The 14,088-nt window shown below is 35.7% G+C and overlaps 1 protein-coding gene across 2 annotated transcripts in view; it reads left to right on the top strand.

Moving 5' to 3' along the window:
* PKHD1L1 (PKHD1 like 1) overlaps positions 1-14,088 on the top strand; it is a 166,512-nt gene that overhangs the window by 41,291 nt on the left and 111,133 nt on the right. For both annotated transcript variants that reach the window (XM_020876376.2, XM_070477243.1), the window contains exons 16-22: positions 201-336; positions 1,098-1,241; positions 3,076-3,233; positions 4,271-4,384; positions 5,892-6,041; positions 7,616-7,740; positions 12,485-12,648. In XM_020876376.2, the coding sequence (XP_020732035.2) occupies positions 201-336; positions 1,098-1,241; positions 3,076-3,233; positions 4,271-4,384; positions 5,892-6,041; positions 7,616-7,740; positions 12,485-12,648 (991 nt within the window). The remainder of the gene's footprint in view (positions 1-200; positions 337-1,097; positions 1,242-3,075; positions 3,234-4,270; positions 4,385-5,891; positions 6,042-7,615; positions 7,741-12,484; positions 12,649-14,088) is intronic.

The following is a 14,088-nucleotide window of genomic DNA, read 5'->3' as shown; positions in this document are numbered from 1 at the left end:
GGAAGCAGTCATGGGAAATTATTAAATTGTACCTTGGAATATCTGTAATTATAAAGAGCCTGTTATTTGATGACTTGCACTTTAAAGTAGTTTATTGTTTACAATAAACTATAGAGGCATTCAGTAGCTGATTTATGATGCTTTTAAAAAATGTATTTTTCCATATAGTAAATAGATGGTTTTTTTAAACTGGGGAATAGGTTATAACATTGGAAAACTGGGAAACAACTCATGCAACTAATGAAGTGCAGAAGGTCATGGTAACCGGCCCATGTGTGGAAGCTAATTTATGTTCACTTTACCAGTATAGATTGATCTATAACATGGAAAAAACTGGTAAGTTGTAAAAAATGAGGTAGGCTTTATTTCTCTTTATGTATAGACAAAATTTTGAAAAGGTATTTGCTTTAGTCAAATTCTACTATCTGGAAAATACAGTTTTAATAGTATGCTAGGTAAAGAAGCAAAGTCCTACTATGAAGAAAACTCCTCAGACTGGGATAGAAAATGGCATCAATAAAAACAACTTTCAGGTATATACTGTCATTTTCTTCTATAAGGATCTTGATAAATGCATATTTAAACACACAAAAACATATCTTCAACTCACAGGTATAAGTTAATAGAAATTAAATTTATCATTACAGACAGGTAATCATTTCTTTCAATTTCTCAAATTAAGCGATAGACCTATGAGACATTAGTTTATCTGTTAATAAAGATATTGTATTTCTTATTTTATATTAAATCCCAAAAAATAATTTTCCCTACTTCTGTCATTTCAATAAGTAAATATTGATAAATACTTACTGTTTGCCACATGGGATGCTTATTACCATGGGAGTATTAAAACAATAAAATATAAGCCCTGTCTTCAATAGATCACAATCCAATTAAGTAGTCAATAATATTGAATTTGAATCTTTCAGGACATAATTTCACTAAGTAATAACTTATGATACAGACTGTAGGTACTTTAAAAAATTCAAATATGAGACATCACTGCTGGCTGTGGTAGTATAGAGATTGCAACCCATTTTTTCTGATTAAAGTTCCTAATCATTTGACTTTTTAATTTTGTTTTATTTCGTACAAAGTCTGGCTACCTGCTGATGCTTCTGAGTTCATACTGCAGTCAGCCTTAAATGATCTCTGGTCTATAAAACCGGACACAGTGCAAGTAATAAGAACACAAGACCCCCGAAGCTATGTTTACCTGATAACCTTTATATCAACTAGAGGTAAGCATGTATTTCATTTTGAAGTTCCATAATGTTTTTTCTAGGAAACAAATTTTTATCCTGTGCACCTCCATTGAAAAAGGTAAAAACACCATAAAATAAGAGGAGAAAGGAAGTGGATTCATAGTGTTGATCAACTTCAGGAGAAACAGAAATTAGATAGTTAAATTTTTATATTGTAATTTAAATTTTAGTTGTATTTCAAGTAGTATACAGCTCCAAATGCATGAGAAATACACTACACTATAGACTACAAATACACTATTAGTAATAATCTACTTTATATTTAGTAAAAATTAGTGAAGATATTTAATTCTGGAAATGAAATTTAAGTAAATCAGTATTTCTCAGGAGACACTTAGTCTGGCCAGATCTTGCCCATTGAAAGGATTCTGTGGTCAAATCCACATAGGAAACACTGCATACCACACCTTCTCCTTGAAGATTTATAGAACCCATTAGAATATTAAAATCCCCAAGGAATGCTGCAGTGAGCAATAAAAACAACAAAGCAATAAAAACAAAAACAAAAAAAAGCAGTGCTGTATTTATCTATAGCTGTATTTAATATAGCATTTTTCAAAATTATTTGATCTCTTTACCCTTTTCAAGTAATAGCTATTAGCTTCCAATTACATTTTCAAGTTTTGAAGCCAAATTAACAACCAGTTTGGTGTCTCAGACAATAAAGAGCCTGCCTGCAATGGAGAAGACCCGGCTTGATCCCTGGGTCAGGAAGATGCCCTGGAGAAGGAAATGGCAACCCATTCCAGCATTCTTGCCTGGAAAACTCCATGGATAGAGGAGCCTGGAGGGCTACAGTCCATGGGGTTGCAAGGAGTTAGACAGGACTGAGCAACTAACACTCTTTCTTTCTTTCTTTGGGTATTTGGGATTTCTGGCTAATGTAATAGATCCCTGAAGAAGTTGCTTTTTTTTTTTTGGAGTAATCACTATTTTCTAATTGATATAAGTAAAATGTTACTTCAATGTTTATGTTTCATTAATTCAACTTCATTGTTAATTCAATGAAATTGTTAATTTCATTGCTGAGTAGAGAATTTTGTTTAACAGGAAGTTCTAAAAATTTCCCATAGGTTATCTTGTCAAAATGCTATATAAATAAAGATACTGTTATCTTTGTTCTCTCAGAAACATGTTTTTAGATCTAAGAGAAATTTTAAGGGTTCAGCAGAAACCTTAACAAATACGGTACTAAAATCATAACTGGGAAAATTCTTGGACTTTAATCAACAGAGAAAGTCATTATGATTCCATTGTTAAAGCATCTTCCCAGTGAAGAGAAACATCTGAGGACAAAGCCTGATTTCTCTGAAAGTGAGATGGTATAAACAAGACCCACAGGCATGAGACTGTTTCCTGTGATTCACCTTTGTACTCTATTTGTATCTGAGGAAAAGAGCAGTTCCCAGCCTAGCCCTTTACACAATGATGATGGTACTGGAACAAAAATAAAAGGATTTTATTGCCCATTGATTTTTACCTCTTGATTCCCACGCCAACTTCTGTTTATCTTTCAAACGTCCTTTTACACTACAAAAACAGAACCTTAATATATATAGCCCTTTATCTGCTATTTTGCTATTTCTACTATGGCTAAATCTCAAATTTGAGGCTCTGCATCTTCTCCGTTCATCCTTTTTTGTGTGTGTGTGATAATACAATACAATTCCAAATAATACAATTCCAAATTGTACAATTTGGAATATAATACAATTCCAAATAAAACCAGTTTTGTTAAATCTGAGTTTCTTTTATGGCTATATTGGTACTTAATTGACTGCCTCAAATTCTGTTTGGTACTTCATTGCAGGAGACTTTGATCTGCTCAGTTATGAAGTATTGGAAGGGAACAATGTCACGCTGGCTATTACAGAACAAACCAAAGGAAAACCCAGTTTGAACACCTTCACACTCAACTGGGATGGGATCACTTCTAGGCCTCTGACGCCGCAGTCATCAGAAGCTGAAGTATGCTGTGTTCATTTTTCAAACAGAAAGCTACTTAAACATCAGCCTTCTACAAAAATACATTTTAAACAGTGGTAATACACCTCCTACTTGGCATGGTGGGTTAGAGCCAACTCATAGCGAGCAGAGAAGTGGGAGATACCACAGTGACAGAGGGAATGAACGGGGAGTTCTTAGGTCTGTGCCAACAGGGTCCGGGTATCTGTATATGGAGCATCTGCTCATCAGGAACATTTGCTTGTGAGTTACTGCATTTCCACAACTGCCTGTACAATGAGTGTGAGTTAATATTTGTTTGATGACTAAAGATCATATTTCAAGTCTTTAATTCTACATATGTATGCTTTGCCAGAGAAATAACGGTGTGGAAATTATAGACCTCATGAATGTGTGCCAATTCCTGTATTATCCAGATTTTTTCTTAAATAATAAAGGATTGCAGAATCTGTATTTCTTCTTTTGAGAACAGAATGCACTGGAGTATATATATATTTTCCAGTTAATTTTTCATTTGATTGGGAAAGTTATTTATTTGGAACTGTTTAATGAGGGGCTAATTCACTTAGTTTTACCTCATTGATGCTTTTAAAAAACTGCTAAACAAATATGCCTACAGTATGTAATAACTAAATAAGCCCAGATCAGCCAGTTGGATGTAACTATTGACATTCTAAAATAAAAATATTTTCTTTTTTAACTAAATTGGGGGGCCATGCCAGGCATCTCATGGGATCTTAGTTCACTGACCAGAGATCAAACTCAGGCCCTTGACAGTAAAAGTGCCGAGTCCTAACTGCTGGACCATCAGGGAATTCCCTAAAATAAAAATCTTGAAACAGTCATTATACTGAAATTATCATATATAAACAAAAATTCTTTAGGAAATGACCTCATAATTATGGCTAACATGGGAATTATCTTATGAAATTATTCCTTTAAAACTAATTAGAATTAGTAGTAAAATTACTAATGTTCTAACCCTTCATAAAGAAATTACTAAAGCTTTAGTTATTATTTATTAATTATTGTTAATTTAGTTTCAGGCAGCAGTGGAAGAAATGGTTAGCAGTAAGTGTCCACCACAAATTGCAAATTTTAAAGAAGGATTTGTTGTGAAATACTTCAGAGATTATGAAACTGATTTTAACCTGGTATGGAATGTTTAATTAACCTCGGAATGGACAAGATAAGAATTCATATAAATGTTTGGAATTTTGTCATTTTTTGATTAGCATTAATTCCTTTATCATTTAAAGTCAACTTACAAATATAATTTTGTTATATGTTTATTGATAAGGTTCTAGCATCTTCTTTCATTATAAAATGATTCATTTGTAAAAGCAGTATTTCTACGACATATGAATTTTCTTAATCAAGAGAAAGTAGTCAAGATGGGTAAATGTGAGATCTGTAGGGTTTTTTGTTTGCTTTCTTAGATCCAGAGTATATTCTTTTTCCTCATGGCTTCAGAGAATATAGCTTGTAGTAGAGCATTATATAGTGAAGTTTTTCCATTTTTCCATTTCCATTGAGATCACCCTCTGGTCAGTTAATATGAGGCCTAGTCAGTATTTACTTCTTCGTAAAATACAAAGATTTTTCTTTGATTTACAGTGATAAATTTAAAATATACTTATCTTCCTAATTCTTATTTTGAAGACTCAAGGAAGCCAGATATTCACCATTTCCAAGTGAATACCTTAGGAATAAGAAATATTTAGGCAAGTTATTCAATTCAGATCAGTACTCCAGAAATAAATGAGTCCTTTAAAATATGTGTGTGTGTATATATATATATACACACATATACACACACACACATATATATAACATATATCATGTCATGCTTTATGCAAACAGATATATTAGTGAAAAGGAAAAATCATTTAATGGGCTATGTTTTCAACTTGATTTAATAAATATACATGTATTCAGGTTCTTCTGTCCTGAATGTGATACTTGCAGATAAGGAAACTAACAAGTAATTTACATTATACTCCTTTCCTCCTTCATGTACAGTCATCATCATAACACACATTCTTGACTCTGAGTTTCCCAGCACCACTCTCTCACATCCCTGCTTCTCTGCATATATTTTAACCCTCTCTCTAATGCTGCTTAGCTCCCTTTTTCTTTTAGATAGCAATCCATTTGTCTCTTCTCCTGAGTCATCTTTTTTGATACTATTATGTGAATTAGACACCTCCCTTCAGGCCTAGTTTTTTAATCCTCGGTTCCTTTGTCCCAGGTTGGTGGGCTCCTGTGTGTATGGATAGGGTGCTTCGCTCCTTGAACCCTGGAGATTAAACAAAAAACAAGCAAATGAACACACAAGCCAACACCTGGCACAGAGTGAACACTAAAAATCATCTGTGAAAGGAGTGAATAAATGTCCCTAAGGATTTCATAATATAAAGGGAAATGTAGGGCTTAGGAAATAGTCAAATACAGGTACAGGGATTATACGATTATGGATCTAAGTGAATGATATAGGATGAGAGCCTTAGACTTTCAAACAAGAGAGGAAACATTTCAAGTTAAAGCAGTTTGGGAAACAGTGGGATCTGAGTTGGAACTTGGATGACTTAACTGAAGATGCTGGGGAATAAATCAGAAAAATAAACCATGTTTTCATTTGAAATATTATTATTTCTGTAGGAACATACTAATAGAGGGCAAAAGACAGCTGAAACGGATGCTTACTGTGGTCGTTATTCCCTGAAAAACCCAGCTGTTCTTTTTGACTCAGCAGATGTTAAACCAAACAGACTACCATATGGAGACATTTTATTATTTCCTTATAATCAGGTAAGCTCAACAAAATGCTATGCTAATTGAATTTGTAAAATACCTTGGTAATAAAATTTCATGAAATTTTGAGACAAGGAAAATTGCTTGTCATGTGAAATCTCATCACATTGGCCTCGCACCATTCTTCCCATTCTGAGTGCTTGCAATTTCCTCTTCTGCTGATTCTCAAATAAAGAAATTTGGAGACACAGACATAAAGAACAGACTTGTGGACACTGGGAGAAGGAGAGGGTGGGCTGCTTCCAGAGAATAGCATTGAAACATATACATTACCATATGTAAAATAGATAGCCATGGGAGTTTGATGTATGATGCAGGAACCCAAAGCTGGTGCTCTGTGACAACCTGGAGGGGATGGAGTGGGGAGGGAGGTGGGAGGCGGTTCAGGAGGGAGGGGTCACATGTATGCCTATGGCTGATTCATGATGTATGGCACAGGCCACCACGATGTTGCAAAGTAATTATCCTCCAATTAAAATAAATAAATACGTTTTAAAAAATATGTAGTGCCACGCACATGTATTCTGCTTTATCTTATAATTTCAGGAAAAAATTATTTGCACATTAGTGTAAATAGTAAAACAATTAAAAATATATAATCTCTTCAATATTCCTTATTATTTAAGAAGAAACAAAAATGGATTGCCATTATAATGATTTTGGGTATCTACTCAGGAAAAAGTGAAAGAAAAGCACAGAGGAAATGCCAGTTTTAGGATAGGTATTACACACATCTAAGCCAAGAGATCATAGATTTACCCTTTCTATTTTTAAAAAATTATCTGGTTGTTGTAACACATGTTCTAAACTTTTAAATTTTAGATATATCTGGCATTCTTAAGGAGTTATGGAGAATTAAAATTAGTATTTAATGAGTTTTGTATGATAACAGGGCTTTCCAGGTGGCGCTAGTGGTAAAGAATACGCCTGTCAAAAAAAAAAAAAAAAAAAAAGAATACGCTTGTCAATACAGGAGACACAGATTTGATCCCAGGGTTAGGAATACCCCTGGAGGAGGGTCTGGCAACCCACTCCAGTGTTCTTGCCTGGAGACTCCCATGGACAAAGAAGCCTGGCAAGCTATAGTCCATGGGGTCACAGAGTTGGACACGACTGAAGCTCCTTAGCACGCATGATGGTAACACGTCCACCTGTAGATATTCAGCTGCATTCACATCCTAGTTAATCTACCTGAATGCTTCTGTCTTCTTTATGTGTGTAAAGGGCTTTTAAATTCACTGAAGTGTTCAGAGTTGACCTTCATCGTTACATAGCTCTATGACTAGAAGAGTGAATTATTTCCTTTTCTTAAGGAAATAATATCTAAGAAAACAATAAAAGAATCATTCATTGTGAGGTCACATCAACTCCACTTCCTCTTCTATAAAATCTTCCCAATTCTTCTGCATCTGATTGTCTAAAGTTAATCATTCCTTCCTCTATGTTCTGATATATTTTGTATTAAAAAAGCTCAGTAGACATTTATTGGATTGTATTGAATTAATTTGAATTTCTAAAAAAAAACTTAATAGTAAGATACTTTTACTAACTTTTTAATATTTTCTATGTAGTTATGTTTAGCATACAAAGGATTCCTGGCAAATTATATTGGTCTAAAATTTCAATACCAAGACACAAGCAAGATTACTAGAAGCACTGATAAACAATTTACATTCAAGTTTGCATATGGAAACAAGTAAGTTGTACTGTGAATTTGAAAACTTTATACTATAGTATGTAAACTATGAATATAAATTCATTTCTTGTTTGTCTGTTTTTGAGAAATCTTGTGCACCCGGGGTCTAACCACGATTTTTCTGTCTTCTACATAAGTTTCCTTACAGAAGTAGTTGTGCCAAAAATAATCTGTAGATTATGAAAATAAAAATTGTTTCTTTCATCATCCATGACCATTTAAAAGACAAAACAATGGTAAACTTTGGAATTCAAGTTATATATTATTAAATCTAATAGTGTTTCTAGTTAGTGAAGAAAGGTAGAGACTGCTTTATCACAGTATTATCATTAGACTGATCACTGAAAAAAAACTGAATGTGTGAATGGAGAAAATAATATATTTTGATGGACATACCAAAGGGAGAAAAGAAAGCATTAGTTGCTCAGTCCTCAGTCGTGTCCAACTTTTTGCAACCCTGTAGACTGTAACATACAGTCTTAACCACTCTACCACCACAGAATTCCTAAAAAGGGGATCTTGATGGAGGACTTTACTGCTGGATGAAGAAACTGCTCCCCAGCCCTGCCATTTCAGGCTTCCTGCTTTCTTGATCATCCAAACACTGTTTTCAAAATGCAGGGATCAGCTTTTGATTTCATACCTTCAGAAATGCGTAAGCTCCAAAACACATAGAAATATATTGGACTATAAAGGGAATTTTATTTGTTAAATATTTAAGAAAACTTTTTAGATGGATCTCCCATGAATGGGAGAAAAGGGGTGATGTAAGGAGAAAACCAGAGTTGCCTGTTGGTGCTCCCTGAATTCCATCAGGAGAAAACAAGATGTGCTCACTGGCCTGATGACAGGAGCAGTGACAGGATGGGACCAGACAGGTGAGTGGGAGCAGACAGAGCCAGTCAGAACTGTGGGCTTGGATGCAGTATCTAATGATATGCTGCACTTCTGTGCCCCATCCCAGCTTTTGTTGTTGTTATATATTATATATTTAGTTAAAATCATGTTTAACTTTCACATTATTATGCCAATGTAAATATCTGTGGTGAGCTCCTAAAATGTACCGTTATTATGTTTCCTTTTTCCTCCCTTATTTCCTTCCTTCCTCCCTTCTTTCCTTCCTTTCTCTCTTGTATGTATTTTTTAATTAATTTATTTTTTATTGAAGGATAATTTTCAGATTAATTTGAAAGTTTTAAAGTTTTGCCAGTGCTCGTAGCTTTCTCCTTGTAGAAGTGGGATGACCTTTTATTAAGAAAAGAAGGGAAGTTATAGTCTTTGGTTTTCAAAAAAAAAATGTTGTATTTCACGCATAGCCTTCTGGCATCATATCCTGAGCATATAGCCCTAATGACCTTCAGATCTTCTGCTCAGTTAGATGAAGTGGGGGCAACTGGGAACCAATTTTAGGTCCTGGTGTCAGAATCTCTCATCATGAGGTAGGAAGCCATAGTTGAAATGTAGGTACCCAAGAGATGTTTGTCAAAGAGGAAATATTTAAGAAGACCCCTTCAAAGAATGGTTCAGGACACATGAAAAGTCTACCACTGAATATTCCTTAAATTGTTGGACTAAGCATTAAAAGATACTTATTTTTGTTTTACACCAGGAATAAAATCTAGAATCTTGCTTTCATAGGATGTAAAGAAAGAAAAATTTTTTATACACAAAGACAGAAAGTTCATCAGATACTGAAGTTTGGTAAACTTGAAGTGGACTTCGAGGGGCAGAGAGCTGAGGGAGCTCTGTGTATGAAGTGGACAGTGTTGGCACAGAACTAAAGGAAGCTGCTCTCTGAGAAAATTGCAGGACACTCTTGAGTCTTGTTTTCTAAGAAAAACTTAGAATGAGTCAAAACCAATTCCTCCCCACCCTAACAAAAGAAAAGTAATCTTCCTGAATTAGTGCTTTAAAAAATGTCCTTTTACTGACAGTTCAGATTTCACTCTCCAATGATGTTGATTAAACAGAGTATGGCTCTTATGTTTGCACTTTTGACATGTTTTATTCATTTGATCCATCTTGTCTGGGGCTTCACTGGTGTCTCAGATAATAAAGAGTCTGCCTGCACAGGAGACCTGGCTTCGATCCCTGCGTCAGGAAGATCCCTTGGAGAGTGGAATGGCAACCCACTCCAGTATTCTTGCCTGGAGAATTCCATGGACAGAGAAGCCTGATAGGCTACAGTCCGTGAGGTCACAAAGATTCAGACACAACTGGGTGACTATCACTTTCACTTTTTCACTTCATCTTTGTTTTTCACAGAAGATGAAGAAGATAGGCAGAAAAAGAGAGAGGCAGAGGCATAGAAAGAGACAGAGTATTGAAGAAGGTGTTGGTTTCCCTCCCATGCATAAATGTATCTTTGAGGCTTTTACAACAGTTTAATCCAATATATAAAATGGGACCAGAGTTAGCTCCTGGAATGAATGAAGTGACTGAGAACAATCTGCAATTCCCTAGGGTAATTGTTGAATCTGGAGAGGCCACAGCCACTCTCTGTTGGCCGTCACACAGGAGGGAAGCAACGCCAAGGGTCAAGGTGTTGGTCCTTTAATGGACTGGAACCTGGTGGTCTGGAGTCCACGATGAGAGAGTGAAAGTAAAGAGGCTAATATTCCCTGGGTTACGCAGCCGGCTTCCGCGCTCCAGGGAATCAGCCAGAAATAGAGAGATAGAGAGAGAAAGAAAGAAAGAAAGAAAGACACAGGGACCAAAGCTCTGATGGAGCAAAGGTGTTTTAATCAACATGGCATGGGCATATATACTGTAACGCGATCCCTATCAAAGAGAGAGTTGCAAATAATCACCTTTTACCGTATGGTTCTTAAGAAGGAAGAGGGTATTTATCACTGTAATGAGAAATGCCTGGATTCCTCAGCCCTGGGAAAGTCGTGCCTCTCCTCTTAATTCCTGAATATTCAGGAATTAATAAGGGCCAGAGGGTTCCTGACAGATCCAAAACAGCACACAGGAAGCCTCTTGTTAAATGCTTCCTGACATCAAGGCAGCCCTCTCCACATTAATAGGCAAGGAGCATGGAAAGCCTGTGCACAGAAGGAATATATTCCACTGCGTCATATTCGGTTTGATTCAAATCAGGGGTAATCTGTGATGAATCATTGTGAAGCAGAAGTCCTTCTTGAAGGGACATTCCTCATGCCCAAATTGAACTATGGAATCACAATTCTAATTTTGATCACCACCACCTATATGCATTTCATTCTTATTGCAACGGGATTTTGGAAGATTTTACAGGTCTCAGTTCTTCCATGTCAGTCAAACCATCACTGGGCACATCACTAAGTAGTCCTCCCTTTAGCCTGCAGTGTATCTGCTGTGTATTAATGTGAAGATACATTACATTTGGTGAAATTAATGGGCTTCCTTTACCCTAAATGCCACAAGATCTCTTAACAAAAATATCACGCTTTAAAAGAGGAGGATTCTCTGGTTAAAAACTATTATTGTTATCAATGAAGACAAAGTAAATTCTCCTGCTCCTAGCAGGTGTTTCTAGACCTGCTTTTATGTATGTAAGACAGTCCATTTATAGACTGTTAGCATTAGTTTATTTTCAGTACATTGTTAGTATCAAAAAGTGCCATTTTTTCTCAAATGTTGTTTGTTGTCTAACCCTCCAAAACCAGTGATGTTTGTAGCTGTAAATCAAGCCTCAAAATCCCAAAGGCAAAATCTGGTTTTCCTTTAGAAAATGAAATTATCTAGTCCCAAAACACAGAATGTGCTGTTTGCTTAAGTTTTGATATTGTCTGTAGCCTCCATTTCTCTTATAAAGGGTCTGGCTCAGTGGGCCATTTTTTCCTAAGTAGTTTTTAGAACTTCAGAATCATATAATTAGTCATGGAAGTCTACTTAGAATCCCAAAGTACTTTTTTAATTTAGAGAGCATTTTAACTTAATGTAGTTCTGCATATAATTTTCTAAAAGGATGCAGTCTCAGCTTTGATGCACTAGAAATGGATTCCCTGATGAATTTGCAAACCACAGAGTTTCAAAATGAGAGTAGAAGGTGCTCAAACTAACCAGTTAACCAGTTCATCGGTAGCTGATGCAAAGGTTATTGTTAAACTGTACTTAGTTATTTGAATGACAGTATTTCTTTTCTTTCTTGCAAACTCCAGTTACTGAATTGCTTATGTAATTTATGAGATTTCAATGCAGTTAATATTTAATGGAACTCTGAATCTAAATTATACATTTAGAAGGTACTGTGCAACCATTTGTATGGATTAGTAACTTTTGCAATATTTGTCCCTTAGTTATAGTGGACAGTGGAACTCCACTGAGCTCTTTTGGAAGTATTATCAAGTTACAGTCTTTCCTCTTACTATTGGGGCTGAATTCACTGTTCTATCCCTGATAAATATATTTTTTAACAAAATGATTTCTTCATTCTTGTGTCTTATTTCTATGTGCTTTCCACCAAGGTGCATGCGCCTTAGTTGACTTACTTGTCACTGTAGAATGTTGCTTTACATTCCTATGTCTACTGTCAAGGCTACAAATAAAAGCTATTTTTGCAACATTAAATCTTTCCATGCCAGTGTAAGTTTCTGCCTGCTGTCCCTTTTCTGTGCCATTAAACTGTGCCACACTTATGGTCTTCTTGTGGGAAAAGAAAAACTTTTCTTCTTTAAGATTTTAATGTGTTTCATAGTATATTGGTTTACATTAAACATTGTAACTGAACTGTACATCTAATTAAACAACCATATTTCAGCTGGACCTACACGTGTATAGACCTTCTTGATCTCATACAGACCAAATACACTGGGACCAGTTTTTCTCTTCAGAGGATTAGCTTGCGGAAAGCATCAGAATCACAGTCTTTCTATGTGGATATTGTATACATTGGACAGACATCTACAATGACAACACTGGATGGTACATAGTATCATTTCATATATAAAACTTAAACCTTATAAACCTGTTTTGTACTAAAATCTCATCATAGATGTTATTTATATTCTGTAGCTTGGATAGAAATGTTAATTTGTTTCTTCTCGATAGTATTGTGGTTAAAATCATGTTTTTAATGAATAGGGCTGGGTGATTATTCTAAAGATGAAAGCATCTTTATTGTAAACTTTGTCATTATAGCAGGAATTAGCTTTATAATTCCAGATTCTGTTTATAGATAAGTACGCTGTGGAAGGGTGGCTCAGTCGGTAAAGAATCTGCCTGCAATACAGGAAACCCCTGGGTTCAATCCCTTGGTTGGGAAGATCCCATAGAGGAGGGCATAGCAACCCACTCCAGCACTCTTGCCTGGAGAATCCCCATGGGCAGAAAAGCCTGGTGGGCTACAGTCCATGGGGTCACAAAGAGTCGGACATGACTGAGCAACTAACCACCACCACGCTGTGGAAAACATTCTAATTTTTCCTAGTTTGATTTTTGAGAAATGAATCACCAACCTAGAGATCTGCTCCTAAATGGCAACTATTGCTGTTGACATCTGTCTAGTAAGAATGAGCTGAAACTTTCCATTGGCTTTATTGTGATAATTAGTAAAGCTGTAAATGAAAATGTTATTTCTGATAGTATTTCTTTCTAGTTATGTTAATAGACTCATATATGTGAAATGTGCTAGTAAGATAATAAAAATTAAACTGCAGTCTTCAGAAAAGTGAAAGTGAAGGTCACTCAGTCATGTCCGACTGTTTGCGACCCCATGGACTATACGGTTCATGGAATTCTCTAGGCCAGAATACTGGAGTGGGTGGCCTTTCCCTTTTCCAGGGATCTTCTCTACCCAGGGATTGTACCCAGGTCTTCCACATTGCAGGCGGATTCTTTACCAGCTGAGCCACAAGGAAGCCCAGTCTTAAAAAAAAAAAAAAAAAAAAAAACAACCAGCCTAATTCCAAACAGTCACCTTAATAAGTGACTTTTACCATATTTCAGAAGAGTTTTGGAATCCTTTTCTTTGGAACTATTTTAAAACTAAATGTTACTATTCTTACAGTAATGTAAGTATTCTTACAGTTATGTAAGAATAGTAACATTTAGTTTTAAATGTAACATTGCTTACAGTAATGTCGCTATTACTGTAAGAATCACTCCTTTTTAATCCACTATCCCTGGACCTACTTTGTGATTGGTGGAGCACAGAAGACAGCTGATTTGTGCTGGGTTAAAGGGTTAAAGGTCCTAGTGAGCACCACATTCAGCGACCTACGACAGAGCAAAACTAAGTGGCTGGCAGAGGGCTGCATGGAGCCCAGAGCTTGGTGGCTTTTCAGTATTTTATTTAATTACCCAAAGAGACTCATATATCAAAAGACTTCAAAGCTTTATGTTCTAGAAGTGAAAGTTCGCCAA

Source organism: Odocoileus virginianus, chromosome 15 (assembly GCF_023699985.2).
Source record: "Odocoileus virginianus isolate 20LAN1187 ecotype Illinois chromosome 15, Ovbor_1.2, whole genome shotgun sequence".
NCBI classification, from domain to species: domain Eukaryota; kingdom Metazoa; phylum Chordata; class Mammalia; order Artiodactyla; family Cervidae; genus Odocoileus; species Odocoileus virginianus.
This window is presented reverse-complemented; position numbering and strand designations above follow the sequence as displayed.